Source organism: Gopherus flavomarginatus, chromosome 21 (genome assembly GCF_025201925.1).
Source record: "Gopherus flavomarginatus isolate rGopFla2 chromosome 21, rGopFla2.mat.asm, whole genome shotgun sequence".
Taxonomy (NCBI): domain Eukaryota; kingdom Metazoa; phylum Chordata; order Testudines; family Testudinidae; genus Gopherus; species Gopherus flavomarginatus.
Genome location: NC_066637.1, coordinates 18,915,703 through 18,938,740, shown reverse-complemented (window position 1 = coordinate 18,938,740; position 23,038 = coordinate 18,915,703). Strand labels below are relative to the sequence as shown.

Below are 23,038 nucleotides of genomic sequence, written 5' to 3'. Positions count from 1 at the left end.
GCCCAGGCCAGGCACAGACAACCCCCGGCAGGGTACAGCCGAGCCCGGGTCAGGCCCAGACAACCCCCGGCGGGGTACAGCCGAGCCCGGGGCCAGGCACAGACAACCCCCGGCGGGGTCCAGCCGAGCCCGGGCCAGGCACAGACGAGCCCCGGCAGGGTCCAGCCGAGCCCGGGGCCAGGCACAGACAACCCCCGGCAGGGTCCAGCCGAGCCCGGGCCAGGCACAGACAACCCCCGGCAGGGTCCAGCCGAGCCCGGGGCCAGGCACAGACGAGCCCCGGCAGGGTACAGCCGAGCCCGGGGCCAGGCACAGACAACCCCCGGCAGGGTCCAGCCGAGCCCGGGCCAGGCACAGACAATTCCCCACAGGGTACAGCCGAGCCCGGGCCAGGCACAGACAACCCCCGGCGGGGTACAGCCGAGCACAAGGCCGGGTTCTGCGGGCACCTGCCTGGCACGTGGCGCGGGGACTCCGGCGATCCCGGCCCGGCCCAGCCCGGCGCGGGCTCTGGGCAGGGGCCCCGGGCCGGTGCCTCCCTTGGCCCGGCAGGTGACGGGCGACCCCGCCCCGCAGCCCGGCCGGCCGCGGCTGACAGACAGCGCCGGGAGATACCACTGGCGGCGGGGGGCGCCGGCCCCGCTCGCCCGCCGGGCTGTCCCGCGCCGCCCCCCGCCTCCCGCCCGCCGCCGGCTGCGCCGCCCGCCCCGCCCGGCCCGGCCAGGCCCGGCAGGCGCGGCGGGGCCCGGGGGCGGGGCGGCGGCGGGCTCCCCCGCGCGGCGCGGGCGGTGGGTCGCTCCAGCCTGGCGGAGCGGTGCCGGCTCCGCGCTCCCTATGGCTCACTCGGCGGCGAGCGCGCGGCGCGTGTGTCTGCCTGCGCGGGGCCGGGCTGGCCGCATGGAGCCCCGGCCGCCGCCCGCGCTCCCCGCGCCCGCCATGGCGCTGCTGGCCGGCTGCTGCCTGCTGCTGCCGCTGCTGCCCCTGCTCGCCGCCGTGGAGGGTAAGTGCGGCCGGCCGGGGCTCCGGGGCTCGTGTGCAGGCGCCGCCCGGCTGGGGCTCGGCACCGGCCGCCCCGCTCCGCTCCGCTGGTGCAGGCGAGGCGCAGCCGCCTTTGCCGGGGGCAGGGGCTGTCGTGCCCCGCTCCGCAGCCGGGCCAGCGCCGGGCGCCCCCCGCGGCATGGGGACGGGTCCCCGGGAAGCGCTGCAGCGAGCCCCGGCCGGGGCCCGGAGCCTCGGGGGCCCTGCAAAGTTTGCAGCCGAAGGGTGGAAGTGCGAAGCGAGGGATAGCGCTCGGGGCCGCCGCGGGGCTTGGGGGCAAGGACCCCGCTGGCGATGTGGAGCCGCTGGCCGGGGGGCTCTGGGCTGCAGCTGTCGGGCTTGGCTGCTGGCGCCTGGACCTTCCCAAACATGGCGTGAGGATGGAGTGGGCGTGCGGGGCACACAGGTCCCCCTCTCCCCATGCTCCCTGCCCGTCTGCCGGCATCAGGCATGTGCCTTGCATGGCATTGCCAGCCTGATACCTGTGTTGTGCCCTCTGCCCCCACCCCCATTAGCTGCCCGTGGCTCGGCGGGCCCCCCGGAGTGGTTGCTGTGCAGTCTGTGAGCGATGCTCAGCGATCCTGGTCCTGGTGCCGCACAGGCTGCCAACCTCAGCCTGGCGCTGGCGGGCCGGGAGAGGGTTTGGCACGTGCCTCTAGTGGGACCCTGGCACCTTCCTGGCTTCCAGAGCCTGAGATTGGCCCCTGGCGTGGGCTTTCGGGAGCCATGTTCCCTCCCGGCTGCGTTCTCCCCAGGCCGCGCAGGCTAGATGGCAGGTAGGAAGTTTGTGGAATGTGGGTGCATTTGGAACATGCCGCCCGACGGGGAGACTCATTGTGGCAGCGCTGTCTGTGCACGGGATGAGGTGGGATTCATCCTGCTAGCCTGCCTATCTGAGCAATGCATCCGTGCCCTCACACCGCTAGAGAGCAGGCCCTGTCGCCCAGGGAAATACAACTGCACAGAACCCTGGGCTCCCGTCTCAGGGGCAGAGAGGAGCGCGAGGTCTCAGGCTGGACTCTGGCTCGTACCGGCTTGGTGAGAGCTTTGGGGGCAGCGAATGGAACATGTGTTCAACGCAAGGGGTGACTGGATCCCTTGCTAGGCGGATGGATGGGTTTGTGTGGACGCCACTGGGTTTGGATGTCAAGACAGATGCCCGGAAGGGGCCTAGGCACTGCATTGGTGTGGGCTAGGGATGAGGCACTGTTGATTAAGTTGGAGTTTTGGGGAATGACTCATGGGTTGGCCAGCTATACGTAGTGATATTTACAATATGCGAGCTTGGCACAAATAGGACTATTTACATTGCAGTGGAGAGCACTAGCCAGCTATGCTGTGCAGACGAGCCCAGCATGTTTTTAATTATAGAGAGATGAGCGTGTTTGTAGGAACATCCATGTCCACGTCGGATGGCTGGCCTGATCAGATGGCAGTATTGGTGGTTGACAGCGGGATTCCTGCAAAGCCAGCCAGACCCGACACTGCTGACTACAGCAGGAGTGCCTGCTGCGTAGGCGGCTACAGCCATGGGAGGGGAGGGGGCTGGGCCTGTGCACAGGAGCTGGCTGACACCTCCGCCCCCACCCTCCTAGTGCAACCTCTCTGTGGCGGAGAAGAGCCCCATGCAGCCCCCCTGGCCAGCGCTAGGGGTCAGTAGCCCCACGTACTGTGGCGCTGCCTGGCCTGTAGGTCTCTGTCTCCATTTTCTAGAAGGAGCCAGAAACGCCAGATAACATGGGCGGCTTCCTGGTGCCTTGGCTGCATCTGCCTGGGCGCGGAGTCAGGAACGTGCTGGGCTTAGGGGCTTTTCTCCCGTTATCTGGATCGCTCGGTAACGCAGAACCCAGGCTGTCGGCTTTGGGGTCTGACTGGCCTCGCATTAGTATCCCCACCCCATCTCCCCTGGGTGCTCCCTGATGTGTGTCCTCGTCAAGGGGCTCTCAGCAGATGTTGTCCTGCCAGGGAGAGGCGCCGCCCTGGGAGGCGGATCTGTTCTTTGGCCTGTTGTGTTGGTCCACGCGTTATCCCAGATGTGCTTTAATGTCACGCTCTGCCTGCCCCGTGGCCTATCCCACCCACCCCCAAGCCCCTGCAGAGGAGCCAGCGCCTTTCCCTTTTTGCAGCGAAGGGCCCCCAGCCCTCCCCAAGGGGGCTTTGCTCATGTCGGTTTGAAATAGGGAAACAAGCAGCTTTTTGGGAAAGACGATCCTGGGCCTGGCTCAAAGTCATTGGGCCGGGTCTGGTCTCAGGCTCCTCTCCGAGACCCTGCCTGGAGCATGGAAATGAAACCGGAGCTGAGGCTGAGTCGTCTGCTCCTGCCGCTCGCTCCTTTACCATTTACTGTAGCAAGAGCCTTGTTCTCTCCACCTGAAGGAGTGTGTGGGGCTGTGGCACCTCACAGGTCAGCAGCTCCCATCCTCGCTTTGCAAAGCTGCACTCGGCAAATGCAGTGCTCCTTGCTGGCCAGCCCCCAGACTGCCGGACTGGAGGGGGCGAGGAGGGCTGCCAGTTTAAAAAGTCATTAATATCATGGAGAGCCATGGGTGGGGGTGTGCTGGGGGGGGAGCGGGAGGAGGAGGGCCATAGGGGGAAGGGCGTGGACAGGGAAGTCCTGCTCTACTAAGGAATGGATGCTTGGCCTGCTGGGTGCTGAAAAGAGAAGAGTGGGGGGGGAGAAATGAGGGGCAAGGGGAGGGAGTCACAAACCAGCTGGACCTTAGAGCCTGAAACACAGTTGTGAGGGACAAAATGGGACAAATGTAACCTGGAGACAGTGCGCTTCCTGTCGAACTCTCTCGGCCTCACACTGGATGTGAGCGTGTACTGGTGCTGTGTAAGCTGCATCTCTTTGGCATGCAGTGGAGTGGGGAGGCGGGGAGAGGGGGCTGTCAGATGGATAGCTCGTAGGCTGTGCTCTCCAGAGACCTAGCTGCTTTCCCTGCTGCTAGCCCCCTGCTTCCCCCCGATGGGTCAGCTTCACTCGTGCTCGCCAGCTGAATGCCAGGTCGGTGTAAGTCACTCATGTTACGCTCTTGAGCTGCCCCCTTCCCCGATGGATAATGTCCATTTCCTGTCAGGGCAGTCCTGGGCCTGGCCCATGGTCCCACACACCTTCTGTGTGATGTTGTTTAGAATGGTAGAGTTGAAAGGGACCACGGGAGGTCATCTAGTCCAGTCGCCTGTACTCATGGTGGGACTAAGTCTAGGTCATGAGGACCCAGCATCATGTTCATGCAAGCGACCCCTAGCCCAGGCTGGCTCTGCCTCTGTGCTAGCAAAGCCTAGCCCAGAACTACTGCCCCTAAGCTGAATGCTGGCAAGGCAGAGCGATGGCTGGCTCGGGGTGCTGTGCTGCTTTCCTCCCTCCTTGAGTCACTCTTTTCCATGGTGGGAAGCCTGTCAGGCTGTGGCTCTGCCTTAACCAGTGTAGGTAGCTCAGACATTCATGTTTCAGTGCCTGTGTCTAATCCATTCTAGCCTCCCTTGCCTTGTGCGGGCTGGGCTCTTGGTAAGTCCCCCTGGTACTTGCCTCCGCTCTATCAGGTTGGCTGAGCAAGTGTGCCAGATCCACTGACACCGCAAATCAGTGTTAAGAGTCCTTCCTTACACTGGAGGCTCTGCAGGCGTCTCACTCCACCATATGTCTGAGTGACACCTCCTCAGCCCCTGCTCCCTAAATGTTCCACCGCTGCCTTCGCAGCTGCAAGGGCTCCTGGCTGTTTTTCCTTTTTCTTCAACAGGCAGGGCAAGACCTCTGGCTTATTTATGGGAGACTGTGTTGTCTAGTTGTTAGATCAGGGATCATCATCTAGGCTAGGAGACAAGACTCCTGGGTTCTATTCTCAGCTCTCATGTTGGGGAAGTCACTGTTTCCTCATCTTTAAATAAGCTGTGAAATAATACAGACCCCCATCCTGGGAGGCTTCACTAATTGATGTTGTAAGGTGCTTTGAGATCCTCTGATGAAAGTAAAAAGAGAATTCTGTCCCCACCAGTAATAGATATATACGTGTCTGTATTTACACACACTTGAGCTAACTCCCCAAAGCTACACATCATTATGAGCAAAATTGTTGGGGAGAAAAATGTAAACTGAGAAGTGTGTATGGAAATTAGAAGTTGTTTAAGAACACTTTGCTAGGTGCTCCAAAAGTCGCAGTATCTCAGCTGTGAAAAAAGGTGTGTTTTTTTTTAATTTTAGAGGAAATGTGCAAAGAACAATAAAACATAAATCCGTGTGGGAAAAGGGGAGGTGAATGGCAGTGAATATAAAACAGAAGCTGAGAGATTGCAGGCAGCTGATAAGAGAAGCAAAAGGGATCCTCCCCATATCTGTGTCAGAGAGTTAGGGGTAACAAGGAGGCGTGTTCAAAATGTATCAGGAACGAAAGGAATCCTAAAAATAATGTGGATCCAATATTAGGTGGAGATGGCACTGTTGTCAATAATGGTGCAGAAAAGACAGAAGGGTTCAGTAAATATTTCTGTCCTATATTACGAATCAGGTTGGATGATGTATCCATTGTGTACGATGATGTAGAAATAGTTTTCCAAGGGTAATGAAAAGGATGTTCAGTAGCAGCGTCTACTAAAATTACACATTTTAAATTCAGCAGGGCCAGAAACCTTGCACCCAAGAGGTTTAAAAGAGTTGGCCAAGGAGCTCTTCATACCTTTGATTTTTACTTTTAATAACTTGCCGTGCTTGAGCGGTTATAGAGGGCTAGAGGAAACGCAATATTGTTCCAACAAAATGTTAAAGGCTAAATGGGATAACCTGGGTAACTATAGGGTACTATTAGCCAGACATCGATGCTGGGCAAAAGAGTGGAACCGCTAACACCGAATTCTATCACTAACGAATCAAAAGATGGAAATATAATTAATACTAGTGCACATGGTTTCATGGAAAATAGATCTTGTCACACCACCTTGATATCATTCTTTGACAAGATACAAGTCTGGTTGATAAAGGCAATTGCGTTGACTGAATATACTTGGAATTCTGTAAGGATTTAGCTCTGCCAGACATTCCAGTTTTAATTACGCGCCCCCCCCCCCGAAATGTGCAAAATAATTGCAGCCCATATTAGATGGATTAAAAATGGGCTAACAGACAGATCTATAACTGCTATTGCTGATAGGGAATGATCCACATGGGGTGGTCCCAGTGGGGTCCTACAGGGCTTGGGTCTCAGCCTAAGGCTATTCAGTAATGCATCATTACCCCTGCTTGGCGGAAGGGATGGTGAACTAAGGGGGGCACCTTGGGGTTCTGGTGAGGAGCAGCATGCGGGAGCCTGGCTGTGAACACAGCAAGGCCCTGGCATGCTGCTCAGCCAGGCCGAGGTGTCAAAGGCCTTGTCTACACAATACATACAATGTTTGCACTGTGTTGGTGTAGTGATTGTATCACCAAGTCCCTTGTGCACTACTGACTGTAGTGGCATCCGTGTGCTTACAGTAGGATCACTATTCCTGTATGGAAAGAAGAATAGCTCTGCCGGTGGAAGGCACTTTTGTACCAGTAAAACTGCATCTGCAGAGAAGTACTGCCAGCAAACCTGTGTCAGTAGTACGCTCGCAAACCCCCGACTGACGCAAACGCAGGCCAGAGGTACATTGAAAATCTTGCGGGAGGGGAGGAAATCGGTGACTTTCCTCTCCTCGCCTGTTGCGTCCCTCAATTGCATTTGCCCTGGGGATCCTGAAAGAGATTCTCAGCAGGGACTGATCAACAGAGCGAGTGCTAGGACCCAGGCAGGGAGCAATGGGGTCATTTGTGGAGCATTCTGCTGTGGTTGGGATGCACTGTCCTCTGCCATAGCCAGGGGGCGCTCTGGACTGTGGAGGGCAGCAGCAGAAATCGGCCAAATTTAGATGAACCTCCTGACATCTTGGTGCTGCTCAGCTGAGCTGGCAGATTTTTTTGGGAAAAGAGGCTCTGATACTGCCTGCTTCTGGGTCAACCCCAGGGCTTGCTGGCCTTCAAGACCTATGGCTGCATGGGGAAGGGCAGGGCCATGGCAACTACTGGAGGTGGGGGAGACCCTATTTGGAGACTTTCCTGACCCCAGAAAGGTTCCGTTCATAGCTCCCCTGAACCGGTTCTCCCCAGCCTTGCTGTAAGGAGGCCAAGTTGAAAGGCTCTGGGGGTCTGCAGGAGGTTCAGGAGGCCTTGTGGCTGCTTAGGGCCAGTGTTCTCTTCAGGCTCCTTGGGGGCCTGGGCCGCAGTGGAGTCAGTGGTAGTTTCACTATTGGCTCTGATTGCAGCAGGCCTGGGCCCTCCCTTTGCTGATCCTGTGGGCCCAGGCAGAGGCCATCCAGCTCCTACCTTGTGGGCACTTGGAACACTGGGACTGAGCATGAGAACCACCCGGAAGGTGGAATAGGTGTGGAGGGGGAGCGCAGTTCCATAACTGCCTCCTCCAGGCCTTCAGGAATGGGTCTGCCTGTGGAGAAAGAGTTACGGGCTCTGGGTCTGGCTGGGGTTAGTACCTTTACCATGGAACTTGATAGGATGAGGTTTGCAAAACTCTTCATCGCTCTGTGATCCCAGGCCAGCCCTCCCTAGGTGTCTGGCACATAGAGGTCCTGCTGGGCTGCCTGCATTCCTTCCAGGCTGACTCTTCTCCCCTCCCTCCTTGGTAGGGTGGATGGTCTGGTAGATAAGGCGGGAGGCTGGGGCCTGGGAGACCTGGGATTAATTCCCTGCTCTGCCACAGACTTTCTGGGTGACCTTGGGTGAGTCTCTTAATCTGCCTCACTTCCTGTCTGTTCAATGGGGATAAGGCCCTTTGGGGTGTTGTGAAATTTAACTCCACTGACAATTGTGGGGTGCTGAGAGGATATGATGAGGAAGGCCAAGTAAGTACGTAGAGAGCTTGAGCTCCTCTATTAGGGTCATCTCTTGCTGTGGCTGTTGCATCTGCCCTTTCCTGAGCCTCAGGCTGGTTTGCACGGTTACAATCTGCAGGGAGAGCATGGAGTGGGCTCAAATGCATAGGGCTTTCAACTATGAGGGACCCCCTACCCTGTCACTGGTTTGAGTCCCACCACAAGGGGAGAATGAACAAGGTGCTGCTTTTAGCACATAGGGAGTGAATGCTGCTCCCACTGACTGCCTTTTGACTGGGAATGGGAATTCTGGGGCTAATTAATGATGTCCCTCCAGCCCACGGGAGGCTGCTTTTCCATCTTACCTGGCCTGTGCATGTAGGAGTTTGTCCGGCACTTTGGGATGGAGCTGTGGAATGAAAGGCATTCTGGAAATGGATGGGTCCTAGGGTAATTACTCATCACTATCATCCTGGGCTGCTGTTTACAATCTGTGCAGCCTCCCTGTAAAGGAGCAACCCAGTTCTCCCAACTAGAACCAGTGCACAGGGCAGGAACCATACGTGGGAGAGGGGAGACATAGCTCAGTGGTTTTAGCATTGGCCTGCTAAACCCAGGCTTGTGAGTTCAATCCTTGAGGGGGCCATTTGAGGATTGGTCCTGCTTTGAGCAGGGGGGTGGACTAGAAGTTCTCTTGAGGTCCCTTCCAACCCTAATAATCTATGATTCTGTGACTCTGCCCCCCCACCCCCCTTCAGTGGTATGTAAAGTGCATACGCTACACACCCCCTAGCATAGGTATAAATACGGTGTAGTCGAAGAGGCACTGCTTACATAACGAGTAAAGACACACCTGAACCCTGTGCCTATGTACCCTCCATTGCTGTCTCTGTTCCCAAGCAGTGTCTCCCCATATATGCTGCTGCTTTTAGCTGTGCAGTGTCCCACTATTGGAGTTTTTACCACTGAAGATAATGGCTCTGATGGAAGGAGGCAGTGGGGAAAGGGTCCCAGCAGCCTTTCCCTGACACGTAATTCTTTCCCAGGTATCTGCCTGCTGGGTCTTGCCCACATACTCAGGGTCTAACTGATGGCCAGACTTGGGGTCAGGAAGGAATTTCCCCCTGGATCAGATTGGCAGAGACCCCGGGGGGTTTACACCTTGTTCTGCAGCACGGGGCATGGGTCACTTGCAGGTTTCAACTAGTGTAAATGAATTCTTTGTAACTTAAAGTCTTTAAACCGTGATTTGAGGACTCCAGCAACTCAGCCAGAGTTCAGGGGTCTTTTATAGGAGTGGGTGGATGAGGTTCTGTGGCCTGCGATCTGCAGGAGGTCAGACTAGATAATCATGATGCTCCCTTTTTGACCTTTAAATCTACAAGTCTATGATCCAAAATGAAACTTGTAGACATTTTCAAATGGACATTTTTCAGAACTTTCTGTTCCACTAAACCTTTTGGTATTTTTGCCCTTTTGTCCCGACTCAGGACAAAAGTGAATTCCCAAATACCAGAGTTTTCCATGCCCCGAGTTTTCGACCAGTTGTGTTTATCACCAGACAATTGACTCCTCAGCCCTCACCCATCAGCCCCCCCACCGGGTGCGACCCCTGGGAGTGTGCTAGAGAACCAGGGTGACTGGGTTTCCTTGTACTGTACCTTGCCGTTGCCATGGCCTCTGTCTGTGTGCCTGCAAGGGTGACTGCTGTCATGGGAGGGCCTGTCACAGAGCAGAGCCCCCCTCTGGGCTCTCTTGGACACTCTCCCTTTGTCAGGGCGGTTTTGCTGGTATCTCTAATCTAAAGAGAAAGTCTTGGGCGCTGCCAGGCTGGGGTGGGCTTTGTGTGCAGAGTAGAGCTGCCAGCACAGCCGCTTGGCTCACCGGGTGCTCCCAGATCCCTTTATTATGGCTCCCTTCTCCTAGCGGTAACCCTCAGCCGAACAACTGGTAGAGGGGCAATATGCAAATAAGAGGGTGTCATCGTAGTGCGGCGGTGGATGTGCTTCGCCTCTGATGTTTGCAGCCCCCTGAGCTCAATGCAGCTGGTACTGGAGGTGCTGGGTCCTTTCTCCTGCCTCCTGAGGTCCTGGCTAGTGATTACAATGCATCATGCACCTGCAAAACCTCTGTCCGTCCCCCTGGAGAATGGCTCTGCGTGGGAGTGGCTCTGTACTCTTCCACCCTGTAGAGGGCTCTGGGATGACGGGGCTGGGTCCTGGGAAGGGGTCTGTGTGCTCCAGCTAGTCTTCAGCCACACAAGCTCCATAAGAGAGGGTCTTTGTAGGCAGGGCAGAAGCTGAGGCCCTACAGCCCCGGGGCAGGAAGTCACAAATTCATGTATGGCTCCGCACTGCCCCAGGGATGGGATTTGGCATCCGACCCAAAAAAATCTGTTCTCCGCTCCGCTCAGTGAGAGGGTGGGTGGGTGTGGTGCTTCTTGCCTTGCGGTGAAAGTTGATTTCATTAAGGAAAAACGTTAGCAAGCTCCTGAATGCTGAAGGGGAACGGTGATTTCAGAGTGATCAAAACCCACTGTTTATTGTGAAGTGAGGGGTGAGCCCAGCGCGCACACCACGTAGGCCCTTGCAGTGAGTGGCAGGGCTTGTGGTGGAATGGCCATGCCCTGATCCACTCATCCTACACCACTTCACAACAGTGCTAAATTTCCTATTACCTTGAGCATGTAGAGGGTCGATCCCACACGTGTGTGGACAGCAAGAGATGTGTGTGTTTTGGTCAGTCAGTCCAGTCTACAAGGACTGTCAGTGTGTGTGTAGTCTGCAAGGTATGTGTGTGTTGCTGCTCCTGCCTGGGTGCAGGGTGTGAAAGGGCAGCCACCTGCCACATCTGGAGAAAGTCCGCTCCAGTGGTTAGAGCAGGGTACAGGGTGGGAGCCTGGGTTCCCAACTCTGCCACTGAATCATTGTGAGACCTTGGGAGAGCTACGTCCTGTGTCTGGGCCTCAGCTTGGGCCTCTGTAAAATGAGCCTGGTGCTGACCCAGAGTGCCTGGAGCTCTCTGGGTGGAAGATGGCAGATAGGTGCCCAGTGTAATCTGCAGGGCTAATGTTGCCCTTCCCCTGCTCAGGGACCTCCTGTGCCTATAAAGTGACAGGCAGAACCAGTGATGGAGAGTCATGAGGAGGAGGAGAGGAGGGAGGCAGCCAACCGGTGTGCACTGGAGCTGGCTGCCTTCACTCCGCCACCCTGCGAGCCAGCTGGCAGCAGGGCCCTGTGTATGGTGGCCAGGAGCAGGCACTCAACCCTCGCAGTGGGGTCCCCTCGGCCTGTACTGGAATGGAGGGTGGGAGAATGGGAGCCCCTTGAGTAGGATGCATTGTGCTTGGGGAACCGGCCCTGTGTGCTTGGATGGAGCAGAGTGGTGACAGTGTCTGGCTACAAAGCCAAGTGCAGGTCTGCTCCTGGCTGGAGCCATCTGTGTTTTATTAGTGACCAGAAGCTGTTGGATCCACTCTGCTTGGCAACTCCCGACCCATCAGAGGTTCCTTCCTGAGTTCGTGGATCAAGAGCATGAAGGAGGGAGGGTGGGAGCACAGAGATCCAGCAAGAGGGGGCGCTGGGACCTGAGCATACCCATGCCCCTCGGGTGGAGTCGTCGTCTCTGCATAGAGATCTCTCACATAAGGACAGTGAGTGCCCCCATGCATCCCCCGGGCACTGTGGGAGCAAAGCAAGTGGGGGGACTGTTGGGTTGAATGCATAGGGCTTTGTGCCCCTGTATTGCCACTTGGCTTCTGAGCAGGCAATGTCGCTGCTCCTGCCACCAGCTGCCTGGGTACCCCCAGTTCCAGGGGCATGGCAGGCTGCTTTCCAGGGGCTTTATACTGGGCCTGGGCATGGCCAGAGCCTCGTCCTGCTGGGGTCACTGCAGATCAAGACATGCCTAACGCACCAAGCCAGGCCGGAGGAGCCTTTTATGTCTGAGCCGATTATCCTTCCCAGCCTGCAGGAGGGGGTTGGGAAAGCCTGGCTGCGAATGAGGTAATGAGCACTGCAGCGAGTTCTCAGGGCTCCAGGCAGAGCAAAGGGCGGTTCTGAGCTGGGGCAGTCGGTGTGGAGATCAGGGAGTGACTGGCTGGCTGCAGCAGGGACAGGGAAGAGCTGCCTGTGATGAGAGAATAGCCTTATCGGTCCTGAATGCAGCCAGATCCCAGGAAACCAGCCAATACGTTCAGTGTCGCGCTGGCTCCAGCAGTGCCCCTGTGGTTGAGGTCACAGAGCAGCCTGCGCTCTGAGCCCTGCTGGGCCAGCGTTTCCCGGTTCGGTAGCTACCCAGAGGAGGATTTCTCTGGCGAGTCAAGCGGTGGATAAAACCACTCCAGGGTTCAGCAGCATGTCCATGATACATTCCCCAGAAGGCGCACAGCCAGGATGGGTCCCCTGTGTGTTGGGCACTGCCAGGTCCCAGTGAACAAGGGGTTAATTCCTTGTCTGTCTGCTTGAGAGACGGGGGGGCCTTTGGGGACATCACGCTCCACTCAGGGGTCACGTAGTGGATCCAAGCCCCAGGAGGCATTTGCTGGTCACCTCACATTTTTGCTGGTCACCTCACATTTTTTTTTCCTCCCTGTCCTTCACCTGGACGCCAAGGAGAAGCCCTTGCTGACCGGGACTGTGTCTCTCTTGCATTATTTCCCCAGTTTAGTGTTGCTGTGCGGACGGGAAACCAAGAAACAGGGAGCTGCCTGGCCCGCAGGGAGTCGGGGACAGTGTGGGGATTAGAACCCAGGAGATCTAACCCAGTTCTCTTGCTCTGCTCTTCTTGCACCATCCATGCCTCCTGTGACCAAACGGAGCGGAGACAACAGTGTCGAGGGTGCTGGACGGAGCTTCATTGCTGCTCTGTTAAAATTGCTGGGGTCTGCTTCCTGCTCCGCCATCTCCTTCCCTGGCTATGTCAGAAGGTTCCTGGCACTGCCTCCAGTGTCCCCAGACTTGCGTGCTGAGTGAGGCGCTGATCTCAGGTCTGGGGGAAGGCACCTCTTTCCAAGAGTGAGATCTACGAACGGCTTTAACCAATCGGAAAGGAAAAGCTGGAGGGGAGTGTATCTTGGCAGCCCTGGGTCGTCAACCCAGGCAGGTCACTTCCATTTTGGCGTCCCCATAGGAGCGGAAGGACGGGGGCATTCTGTGGTCTCCAGACTGCCCAGTGACCACCATTATAAGTGGCAGCCGGGAGCTTCTGGGGCCCAGCCCAATGTCTGTCCCTAGGCCTTCCTGCCTCTCCTGGCTACCACCCAGTTCCTGGGCAGTTCTGGGTCCACTGCAGGCCCAGTGTGAGAACCAATGCTGGCCTGCTCTGGATCTGGGCAAGGGGTGAGGCTGAAGCAGTGATCCTGCTCCCCCTTTTGCCCTGCCCTTGGTACTGCTCAGATCCCCAGAGAAGGGCCTGGGAAGCTGTGCCTGAAGCCCCAGCCTCCCCTTTCATCTCTGAATCTCACCAGCAAATACACACAGCATCTGATCCAAAGTCAACTCGAGTCTCTGCATTGCCCTCAGAGAGCTTTGGCTGGGCTCGAAAGCCCACACCCTCACAGGGATTTAGGCACATCGCTTCTGTCGCTTGCACTGGGATTTAGGCGTCTGGCCCAGATCCTCAAGGTGTTTAAAGTGCCTGCTAGTAAATGGAGCAAGGCCCTGGCTGGTTCAACCTCTCCCCGTATGGAGATCCTGGGGATCAGGGTGGTTCCGGATGGGGACTCCCCCACGCCCGCCCTTCCAGCTGGCCAGTGTTGCCAGCCTGGTTCCTGGAGAGCAGCCGGCTTCGTCACCAACGTTGCTGCTGGCTTGCGTTCAGCACTTCCTCTAGGAGCAGCACTTGGCTGCCAGGAAAAATCTCTGGGGAGACATCTGCTTTCTAGCAACTTCCCTGAGGCAAGAGAACAGTCTGAAGCCAGGCGGTTGCTGTCCTGGTCCCTCTACCTGCTGCACCTTCTCTCCTTTCCACAAAGCTTTGTGTGCCCGTCTCTGCTCTGTTGGCAGGGCTGGGGGAACACCTGGACCGGGAAGAGGGTGCTCTGTCCACCAAGTGTTTCATGGCTGTTGCTGTGCCCACCTGTGTCACGGCAGTGAGGTGTCCATGCAGATGGAGCAGACCCCTCTGTGCAGAGCCCACTGCCAGCGCCAGACGGCTGCTATAGGGAACAGCTTGCTCTTTGTTGTAGCCCGAACTCCACATAGGAGCTCTGGGCTTAGCCGTGCAAGCCTGGAGCACGTTGGCAGAGGGGTCTCCGTTATGCAGAGCTCTGGGTTCCCACTATGGTGAGGTTGGAGGGACTCACCCTGGGGCCTGGCCAGGTCTAGCTTGTAGCCACAGTAGGGGTCCGGTGGGCAGAGGTCCCTGGGCTTTGATTTCAGCCCAGCAATGAAACAGCCACTGCAGAGACGGCCAAGTGCTTGATGGTACTGGAGCAGGGGATTGAAATGCTACCCTTCCCCCTCCCAGCTCCCTGCCCCGGCAACCTGCCTGCCTGCTGAATCTGCACCCCGGCTCTCCCCTCGCTCCTCATCCCAGCCCAGAGCGCCATGCTAGGGCGCCCATGGACTGTATTGGGTACGGGGGCTGGTGGGGTCAGCATGTGCTGTGCTGCTGGAGCACCCTGGGGGGCTGTATTGGGTGCTGGGGTGGGGGGCTTGTCAGCATGTGCTGTGATGTCGGAATGCTCCCGGGGGCTATATTGGGTATAGGGGGGGGGGCCAGCGTGTGTTGTGATGTCAGAGCGCCCCAGGGGGCAGTATTGGGTATCGGAGAAAGGGGGGTGTCAGCATGTGCCGTGCTGTCAGAGCGCCCTGGGGGGCTGCATTGGGTACAGGGGGAATTTCTCAGCATGTGCTGTGCTGTCAGGACGCCCCAGGGAGCTGTATTGGGTACGGGGGAGGGCTGTCAGTGTGTGCTATACTGTCAGAGCGCACCAGGGGGCTGTATTGGGTACCAGGGTGGGGGGGGGTCAGTATGTGCAGTGGTGTCAGAGTTCCCCCTGGGCTGTATTGGGTACCAGGGTTGGGGGGGGTCAGTGTGTGCTATGCTGTCAGTGCCCCCTGGGCTGTATTGGGTATGGGGGCAGTTTCTCAGTGTGTGCAGTGGTGTCAGAGCGCCCCGGGGGGCTGTATTGTTTGTTTTTTACTCTCCAGAGTGCAGCTTGGTTGGACAGTTGCTCTGATGGTTTGAGGTGGTGTTCTCTGGGGGCACAGGCGGTGGTGGGAGGAGTGTGAGAGCAGGGCAGTTTGTGTGTCTGGGGAGCTGTACAGGTGCAGAGGCAAGGGAGGATGGGAATGTTTGGGAATGACTGGGATGCAGGTCCCTGTATCTGACTGAAGCCTAGGTCAATCGGTCTCGAGTGCCGAGGGAGACGAATGGGCCATGTCTGCCCTTCAGCCTATGCGTGTGGCATGGTGTGATGGAGTGAGAGAGTGTGGGAAGAGGATTTGGGCTCTCAGCAGGGCAAAGCAGGCTGGGCCATGCTGCGTAAGTGGAGCCTGGTGAGGTGCTGCTTGCTGCCATCCTGAGGCGTGGCAACGAAGGTAGCCTGTGGAGCTGGGCTTGCCCAGCACTGGCAGGTGTGGAAGGAGAGCGCTTGAGGGCTGAAATTGCTGCAAAGGAGTGGGATGTTGCCCCAGGAAAGCAGAGAGTGCCTAAGCATCTCGCCCAGCCTCCGTGAGTGGCTGCGGGCTGAGGGTGGGGATATGGAAAATGCAGCTAGTCCCACACAGTTAGTTCCTCTTCACTCCTGCATGTGGCCCAGGCCTTGTATGCACTACGATATGACCTTGTGTTAGTCTGCACATGTTTGCTAACTCCAGTTAAGAGTGCACCTTTTTTCTTAGGGGAGATGTACCCTGAGTGGGTAACACTCAGAGAAATCAGAGCCGATTCTCATCCTGCTACATCAGAGTAAACCTGGAGTAACTCCAGGGGAGTCCCTCTGCATTTACATCACCTCGCTGATCCCAGAACTGGTCCTTTCACCAAGGCATGTGTACGTGTGCAGGCACACATACCTTGGCACGGCTGGCTGCATCTGCTTTCTGCTTGCTTGAGGCTGTGTGTAAATCCTCTTTGGGGTGCAGGAGAGCTGCCTGCGTTCTTAGCCCCGCTGGGCTCAGCCTTGCCTGCACCCGTGGCTCTCTGCACCTCTAGCTTACCTGATGTCTCAGCGGGGAGGCCATGTGCTAGCTCCGTTTTCCGAACTCCTGCCATGCCCACACTGTCTTCGTGCAGCTCTGCTGATCTGTGGGAGACTGTATGCTGCATCCTGAGCAAGGCACACAGCTGGGTGCCCTGCGTCCCCACGCACGGAGCTCCTGCTGGGGTAGTCAGCTTTGCCGGGCCCCTGCTACAGGCTGTGTGTCAAGGCAGAAGTTGAGCCTGCGCTGTGCTCAGGCAGTGTGAACAGGGTCAGGAACCACGGCAACTCCCTTCCTCTGAAGGGCTGCTCCATGCAGGCGCTCAGTGAACTCTGCTCCAGTGGGTGCTGGGGGTCAGGGAATCTGTTTTTGAATCTGGCCTAATTCTGCTTGTAGAAGCCAGTGCCACCAGGTGGGACAGGGAGATGAATGTTTTCCCCCAGCCGGGCAGCCGCTCTTGCTTGGACTGGCTGTGGCTTTGTGCCCTCAGCAGAATCACAGCCAGCCCCTGTGCAGCTGAGGCTGGGCCTGTCTCCTCTCCCCAGCCCGGCGTGGACAAATGTGGAAAGTATTTTGAGTGGGTGTGTGGGAAGCCCAGGGCTTTATGGAGCAGTGGGATCAGCTCCCTGGTGAAGAGCGGTGGGCTGGGAAAGCCCCCGCCAGTGAGTAAAGGGTTAGCAGGCTGGCAGCAGCTTGTGCCAGAGCTGTATGATTGTTTCTGTGCTGAGGGACACAGGCTAGTGGATCAGGAACGGACAGTGACTGTGGCTCTCCTGACTTTGAGGAGGCCTTGGATACAGGCCCTGAGTGATATTTTCATTTGTAAACTGGAGCCGTCTGGGCAGGGATGCACACGCCGCTGGATAACAGTACCAGAAGGAGCGACTCGTGGTGTTCCTGGAGTAATGAAGGGATTGGTGTCTGGCTGGTGGGAAGCATCAGGTGGGCACTGCAGGGGTCTGTTCTGTATCCAGTATTGTCATAAACGCACTGGCTGATGGACAGTAAATGGGTTCATTGATGGCACAAGCCAAGAGCAATGACAGCACTTAGGTCAGGACAACTTATCTCCCTTCTGATCAGCTGCTTTTCTCTGAGATGTCAGGTCAGCTGTCCTGCCCCCAAACCTACACTGTCCTGCCCCTGTTTTAGGCTGTTGCTTTACTCTGGAGCTTGCTGGTCTGTTCCTGTGTCTCATTGCTGTAAGTGATAGGAGGGGCTGCTTCTCCCCTCCTTCCCCCCCGCCCCCTGGCTTCCTGTCATCTGAGCTGCCTCCATGCATGAGGGGCAAAGGAACCCAAAGCCATCTGGCCTGGGTCATCAGGTGCAGCCTCCAGAGACAGCACTGCTGTCCATACTGGTCTTGCTGGTGTGGATCGAAGGCTGACCTCAGGGGAAGGGTCTTCAGCCCTGGAGAAGGAGTGGTGGTGAAACACGAATGTCACTCCTCCCATCTCCGGAGTGCTGGCCAGACAGACAGGCCCAGGGCTCACAATGGACAGAAAATTGAATATGACTCAGTAAGTTGTTGCTGTCATTAGAAGGGCAGATATTGCTTTGGGTTTTAATAAAAGGCTCACTCCCCACCTCCAGATCGCTCTCAGGGTGCAGTCTGGCATCCTGTTTCTGCTAGTGGCTGGTCCCTGGTGCTCGAGGCAGGAGAAAATTCCCCAGAGCTGGCCTGTCTGTATTTCCTGTTTTACCCACTTTTCATTCTGCCTCTGTTTCTTTGCTTTCCTTTATCGATAGCTCTCTTCAAACTCGGGAAGCAGAGACAGAGGTTCTCCCATGAGAGAAGGAGCAAAAATCTCATTCTGACCTGATGTCAAACTCTTTGCTTTCTGACTGAATGTTTGCCAGGAGATTTCACTGTGACTGACACCTGTTCTGGCTGCAGATTGACAGCTTTTGATAAATACAGATCTCCTGGAAATGCTGAATTGACTGTCAGCTGCTTCCACTTGTCACCTGCATTTCTGCTCATATGGAGCTTGAACAGCTTAGAAAGGCTGTGATATTACCCCTCTGTGCATGGCGGTGGCCTGGGGGGCTGCCAGCTTCCTGGGCTAGGGATAGAGTGCTGCCAGCCCTTCTGTAGTAGGGTGCAGAAGTGTTGAGGCAACACCAGTGCCAGGGGAGGCTTCCTACGCTAACAGAGGAGCGCAGGCACTAAGGGGCAGGCCTGTTCCTCTGGACTGAGCACTGGTGAGTCGCAAGCACCATGAGTTCCAGGTCCCTTTCTGGCAGGAGCCCAGAGCACTAACATGGCAGAGTGCAGGTGGGGTGCTGTTATTGTGGCTTTAAGAGGATGAACAGTCTCCAGGGTGACCAGTTTCAGAGTGGTAGCCATGTTAGTCTGTGTCAGCAAAAACAGCAAGGAGTCCTTGTGGCACCTTAGAGATTAACACATTTATTTGGGCATAAGCTTTCGTGGGCTAAAACCCACTTCATCAGGTGCATGGAGTGGAAAATACAGAAGGAAGATAGATATTGCGCGCACACACAGAGACCATGAAAAGATGGGGGTTGCCTTACCTGACCCCCCACTGGATAAGGCAGCTCCCATCTTTTCATGTACTGTTACATATATCTTCCTACTGTATTTTCCATTCTGTGCATCTGATGAAGTGGGTTCTAGCCCACGAAAGCTTATGCCCATATACATTTGTTAGTCTCTATGGGGCCACAGGTACAACTCATTGTTTTTAATCTCCAGGGTGTGAGAGCTGACATGGGGAGCAGGCACCTGGTTTTAGGTTAGACTGGCCAGCGTTCAGATGCTCTGTATGTGCAGTAGGAAAGCATTTAATAAAGACTGTGGTTAAATTACTAGCAATGAATGACGTAAAATGACACATGGTACCAGGATTGGGGAAAGTGACAAAAAGAACTGGAAGTTGGGTGGTGGTGTGTGTGTGTTTTGTTTTGTTTTGTTTGTTTAAGAACAAATGGAACAAAAAAAACCCTGAAGTAAAAGTCACTCAGGAGTGAAAAACAATTTTGAATGAAATAAGATGGTTCAATTCAGAGTTCCCACGTTTCTAAAAATGTTGAAGTGCTGCAGAAACCTGGAAAAGGTTGAAACCAGAATTAGATTTATGTTTGAGGGCATCAGGGTGTATTCCAAGGGAAGATAAACAAAAGATTGCCACCTTTTTGAAAACTACAGATGGTGAAGCAATTTGTTTATATAATTCATTTGAACTTAATGAAACGAAAGATTTCAGTTTCACTCAAGAAATCAAATGGAGGAAAGAGAAATTTGAATCATTTAAAACAAATGTAAAGATAAGAAGTCAGATGTAATTTTCTGAGTCAATAAGAGATCAGATTGTGGTGGGTGCAAAAGATCTCTCTCTGCGTAAGAAAAAGACTGTTAGAACAGTCAGATCTAAATCCAGAAAGAGCAGTAAGAATTTGCCAAACTGCTGAACTTAATCAACAACAACTGCACATTTTTAGAAAGAAAACCAACTGATGTGAATATAAACTTAATAAGCAAACGTGTATATTAAAAAAGGCTATGGAAGAAAACAGAGTCGAAGTATTGAAGTTAAAACGTACGAGCATATGAAAGAATGTTCTAAAATGTCTGGGTTGGTGCCTCCCTCCACAATGTCTAGCAGGTGGTCAAACCTGTCACATCTGAAAGAAACAGAATTATTCTCCAAAGCTGGTAAACCGAGACATCTGAAAAAACTTAGAAATATACAGTTAGTTCCAAATTCAAAAGTCTCAGAGAAGATGCCAAGTAAGGAATGCAGAGCTGACGTTACAGAGGAAGAAAATTGTGTTTCTGGGTATTTTGAAACAGAGCCACTCTGTGAACTACAAGAAGGATTGGATGGTGACACTATTTACTAATGGGACATGCATTTTGTATGTAATAAATACAGGTGCACGGGCTAATGTAATTTCTTTTGAAATTCCAAAATGTCTAAGGGTATGGCTACACTTGAAACTTCTATGTAGTGCGAGTGTGGGCGCAGCACCAGCGCTGGGAGAGAGCTCTCCCAGCACTGCACGTACTCCACATCCTGATGGGGTTTAGCTTGCAGCGCTGGGAGCCGCGCTCCCAGCGCTGTGGCACTGTTTACACTGGCGCTTTACAGCGCTTTATCTTGCAGCGCTCGGGGGTGTTTTTTCCAAACCCCTGAGCGAGAAAGTTGCAGCGCTGTAAAGCGCCAGTGTAGCCAAGGCCTAAAAGTAAAACCTAGTAGTAAAAGTAGTAAGAGAACAAATGCAGATTACTTTACAGTCTTCTAGTGGTGAAAAAATTCCTGTTATGGTATTTGTGAATTACAGGTCATAGTTAAAGATAATTTGGAAAACATAAGATTTGTAGTAGTTAATGGACAAAGTTTAGATTTAGAAACATGTTTAGCACTAATTCTAATTGGTAGAATTCAGACTCTTCAGGATTCTGAAACGCTGGAAAACTTTGAAGTATTCACTGGCATTGATAAATTGGATACAATGTATAAAGCAGATTTTAAATGAAACAAAGAAATCAATTATACGTGCCACTAGCAAAATACTCTTTGCTTTAAGACAGTGGTTTTCACCTTGTGATCCGCTGACCCGTGGGGGGTCTGCAGACTATGTCTAAGGGCTCTGTGAAAGGTTGTCATTACTACAGAATAGTGATTTTCAACTTGTGGTCCCCGCAGACTGACTAAGATTTCCAAAAGGGTCCACACATCCATTTGAAATTTTTGTAGCGGTTCACAAATGAAGAAAGATTGAAAACCACTGCTTTAAGGAGTAGAGTACAGAAGGAATTGGAAAGGTTAGCTCATTTAGATATCATTAAAGAGTAGAAGAACTGACTGGGTGAATTCAGCTGTACTAGCAGAAAAGAAAGATGGATCCTTACGTTTGTTTAGATCTGAAAGACTTACATAAGTATGTTAAAAGGGAACATTTTAAAATACCTACCAGGGAAGAATATTTGGACAGATAGCAGGACCAAAATATATTTCTTCTTTCGATACTTCAAATGGATTTGGGCAGATGTCTTTGGAGCAAGAAAGTCAGTTGCCATGTATATTTAACACAGCTTTTGGATGTCACTGTTTTAATGCGCCTGAGGTATTTCATAGAGCAATGCTAAAGAATTTTGAACATATAGATACAGTAATATGGGGAAGACCATGATACAAGATCAACTAAAACATTATCTAGAGCAAAAGGGAGATTGAAACTTAACAAAAATACATGTAAATTTATTGCGCAAGAATTAACATTTCTAGAAGTGACCAGTCAGGAGTTGCTCCATTGTGAATACAAGCCATTGATGATATTGCTTACCTAAACCATAGAGTCATTACAGAAATTTTTGGGTGTGGTTAATTTTGTAGGAAAATGCAAACCTAACTTAGCAGGAAGAAAAACCCAACAAATTGAAGGGCTTTAACTTTGTAAAAAAATAATCAATGGAAATGAGACTATGAACATAACAAGAATTTGAGCAACTTATAAAAACAACTCCAAATTATTTGATAGTAACAGACTTACAAAATTATCTTCAGAAGCCTCCAAACAAGGCCTCAGAGGACTTCTATTACAGAAGCGTGGTGCACTATGGAAACCAGCTGCTTATGCATCTAGAGCTATGTCAAACTGAATGTCAGTATGCGCAAATAGAGAAAGAGGCTTTGGCATTTTTTTTCTGCATGCAAAAGTCACACATTTGTATGTGATAGATCTGTACTTACAGGAGTAGTTCATCAGCCATTAGTTAATATTTCAGAAAGGAGCATGATAGACATACCACCTTGGTTACAAAGATTATTCTTTCAATTTTATGTATATGATTTACTAGTAGAGGATCAGCCAGGCAAATCATTAATTGCTGATGATAATCCTAGAGTTTATGATGTAACCAATGTAATTGAGGAAGGTGATGTGATACATGTAGATGTACTTAAACTTTTTCTGATACAGAAAACTATATGGGAAGAAATTGGACAAGTAGACAAGTTGAAAATTTGCAAACAGTTATTACAGCTGTTGAGAGAGGATATAATAAATTATACCAAAGCCAGATAATCAATTTATTCAAGACTTCTCAGTAATTGAAGGAATTCTGTAGTAATTCCTTTAGGGTAAACAGCAGAGATGTTGCAGTGCTTACATGAGGGACATGTAGGCATAGACAGATGAAATGTAGAGCAAGAGAGATTCTGTACTGTCCCGAAAAGACCGAGAAATATAAAGAATGTTACATATGTCAAAGATATAGAAATGTTCAGTCTAAACAACCTATGACACATTCCTGAAAACTTAAGACCTTGGTCTAAAGTAGGCTTAGATCTAGTTGAATATAAAGGAAATGCTTATATTCTAGTTCTTGATTATTTTTTTTGTTTTCCTGAAATAGCTATACTATAAAACACACATGCCGATCAATTTATAAAATTAGTTTTTGCGAGGCATTTTGCATTCCCAGCACAGCAATAACTGATGATGGCCCTCAATTACATAGTCAAGAGTTTAAAAGTTTTTGCCAGAGTGTGTATGATTTCAAACAGATTGCATGAAGTCCGGGTTTATCCTCAATCTAATGGGCTAGTTGAAAATGATGTTAAAATAGTAAAAAAGTTACTAACAGAAGCTGAAGAAGTGAATTCTGGTTTATATTTGGCATTATTAAATTACAGAACGTCGCCATTACCAAAAGTTTATCACCTGCACAGTTTGTTATTTAACAGAAAGCTTAGAAACAGATAACGTATGTATTTTTTTCCCCAAAGGAGGATATAAGGAAAGAATAAGTATCAATATCAGTTGAGTTTGTATTAAAATAATTATTATGATAGAATAAACTACTTGATTTGAAACCGAATGATCGAATACATGTCTGTAATGGGAGAAGTTGGGCTTGGAAAGCTACTGGAGCAAAGGAGGAAGCACCTCAGTCTTATGATGTCATGACTGTAAATAGTCAAGTGTAGAAATGAAATCAGAGGCATTTGCAATTGTTACCTGCAAGACCAGACTCCAGCTTTGTC

At 53.0% G+C, this 23,038-nt stretch overlaps 1 protein-coding gene across 4 annotated transcripts in view; it reads left to right on the top strand.

Moving 5' to 3' along the window:
* Positions 1-922: 922 nt before the first annotated feature.
* EPHB2 (EPH receptor B2) overlaps positions 923-23,038 on the top strand; it is a 268,411-nt gene continuing 246,295 nt past the window's right edge. For all 4 annotated transcript variants that reach the window (XM_050931188.1, XM_050931186.1, XM_050931187.1 and 1 more), the window contains exon 1: positions 923-1,000. In XM_050931188.1, the coding sequence (XP_050787145.1) occupies positions 937-1,000 (64 nt within the window). In that variant the 5' untranslated portion in view covers positions 923-936. The remainder of the gene's footprint in view (positions 1,001-23,038) is intronic.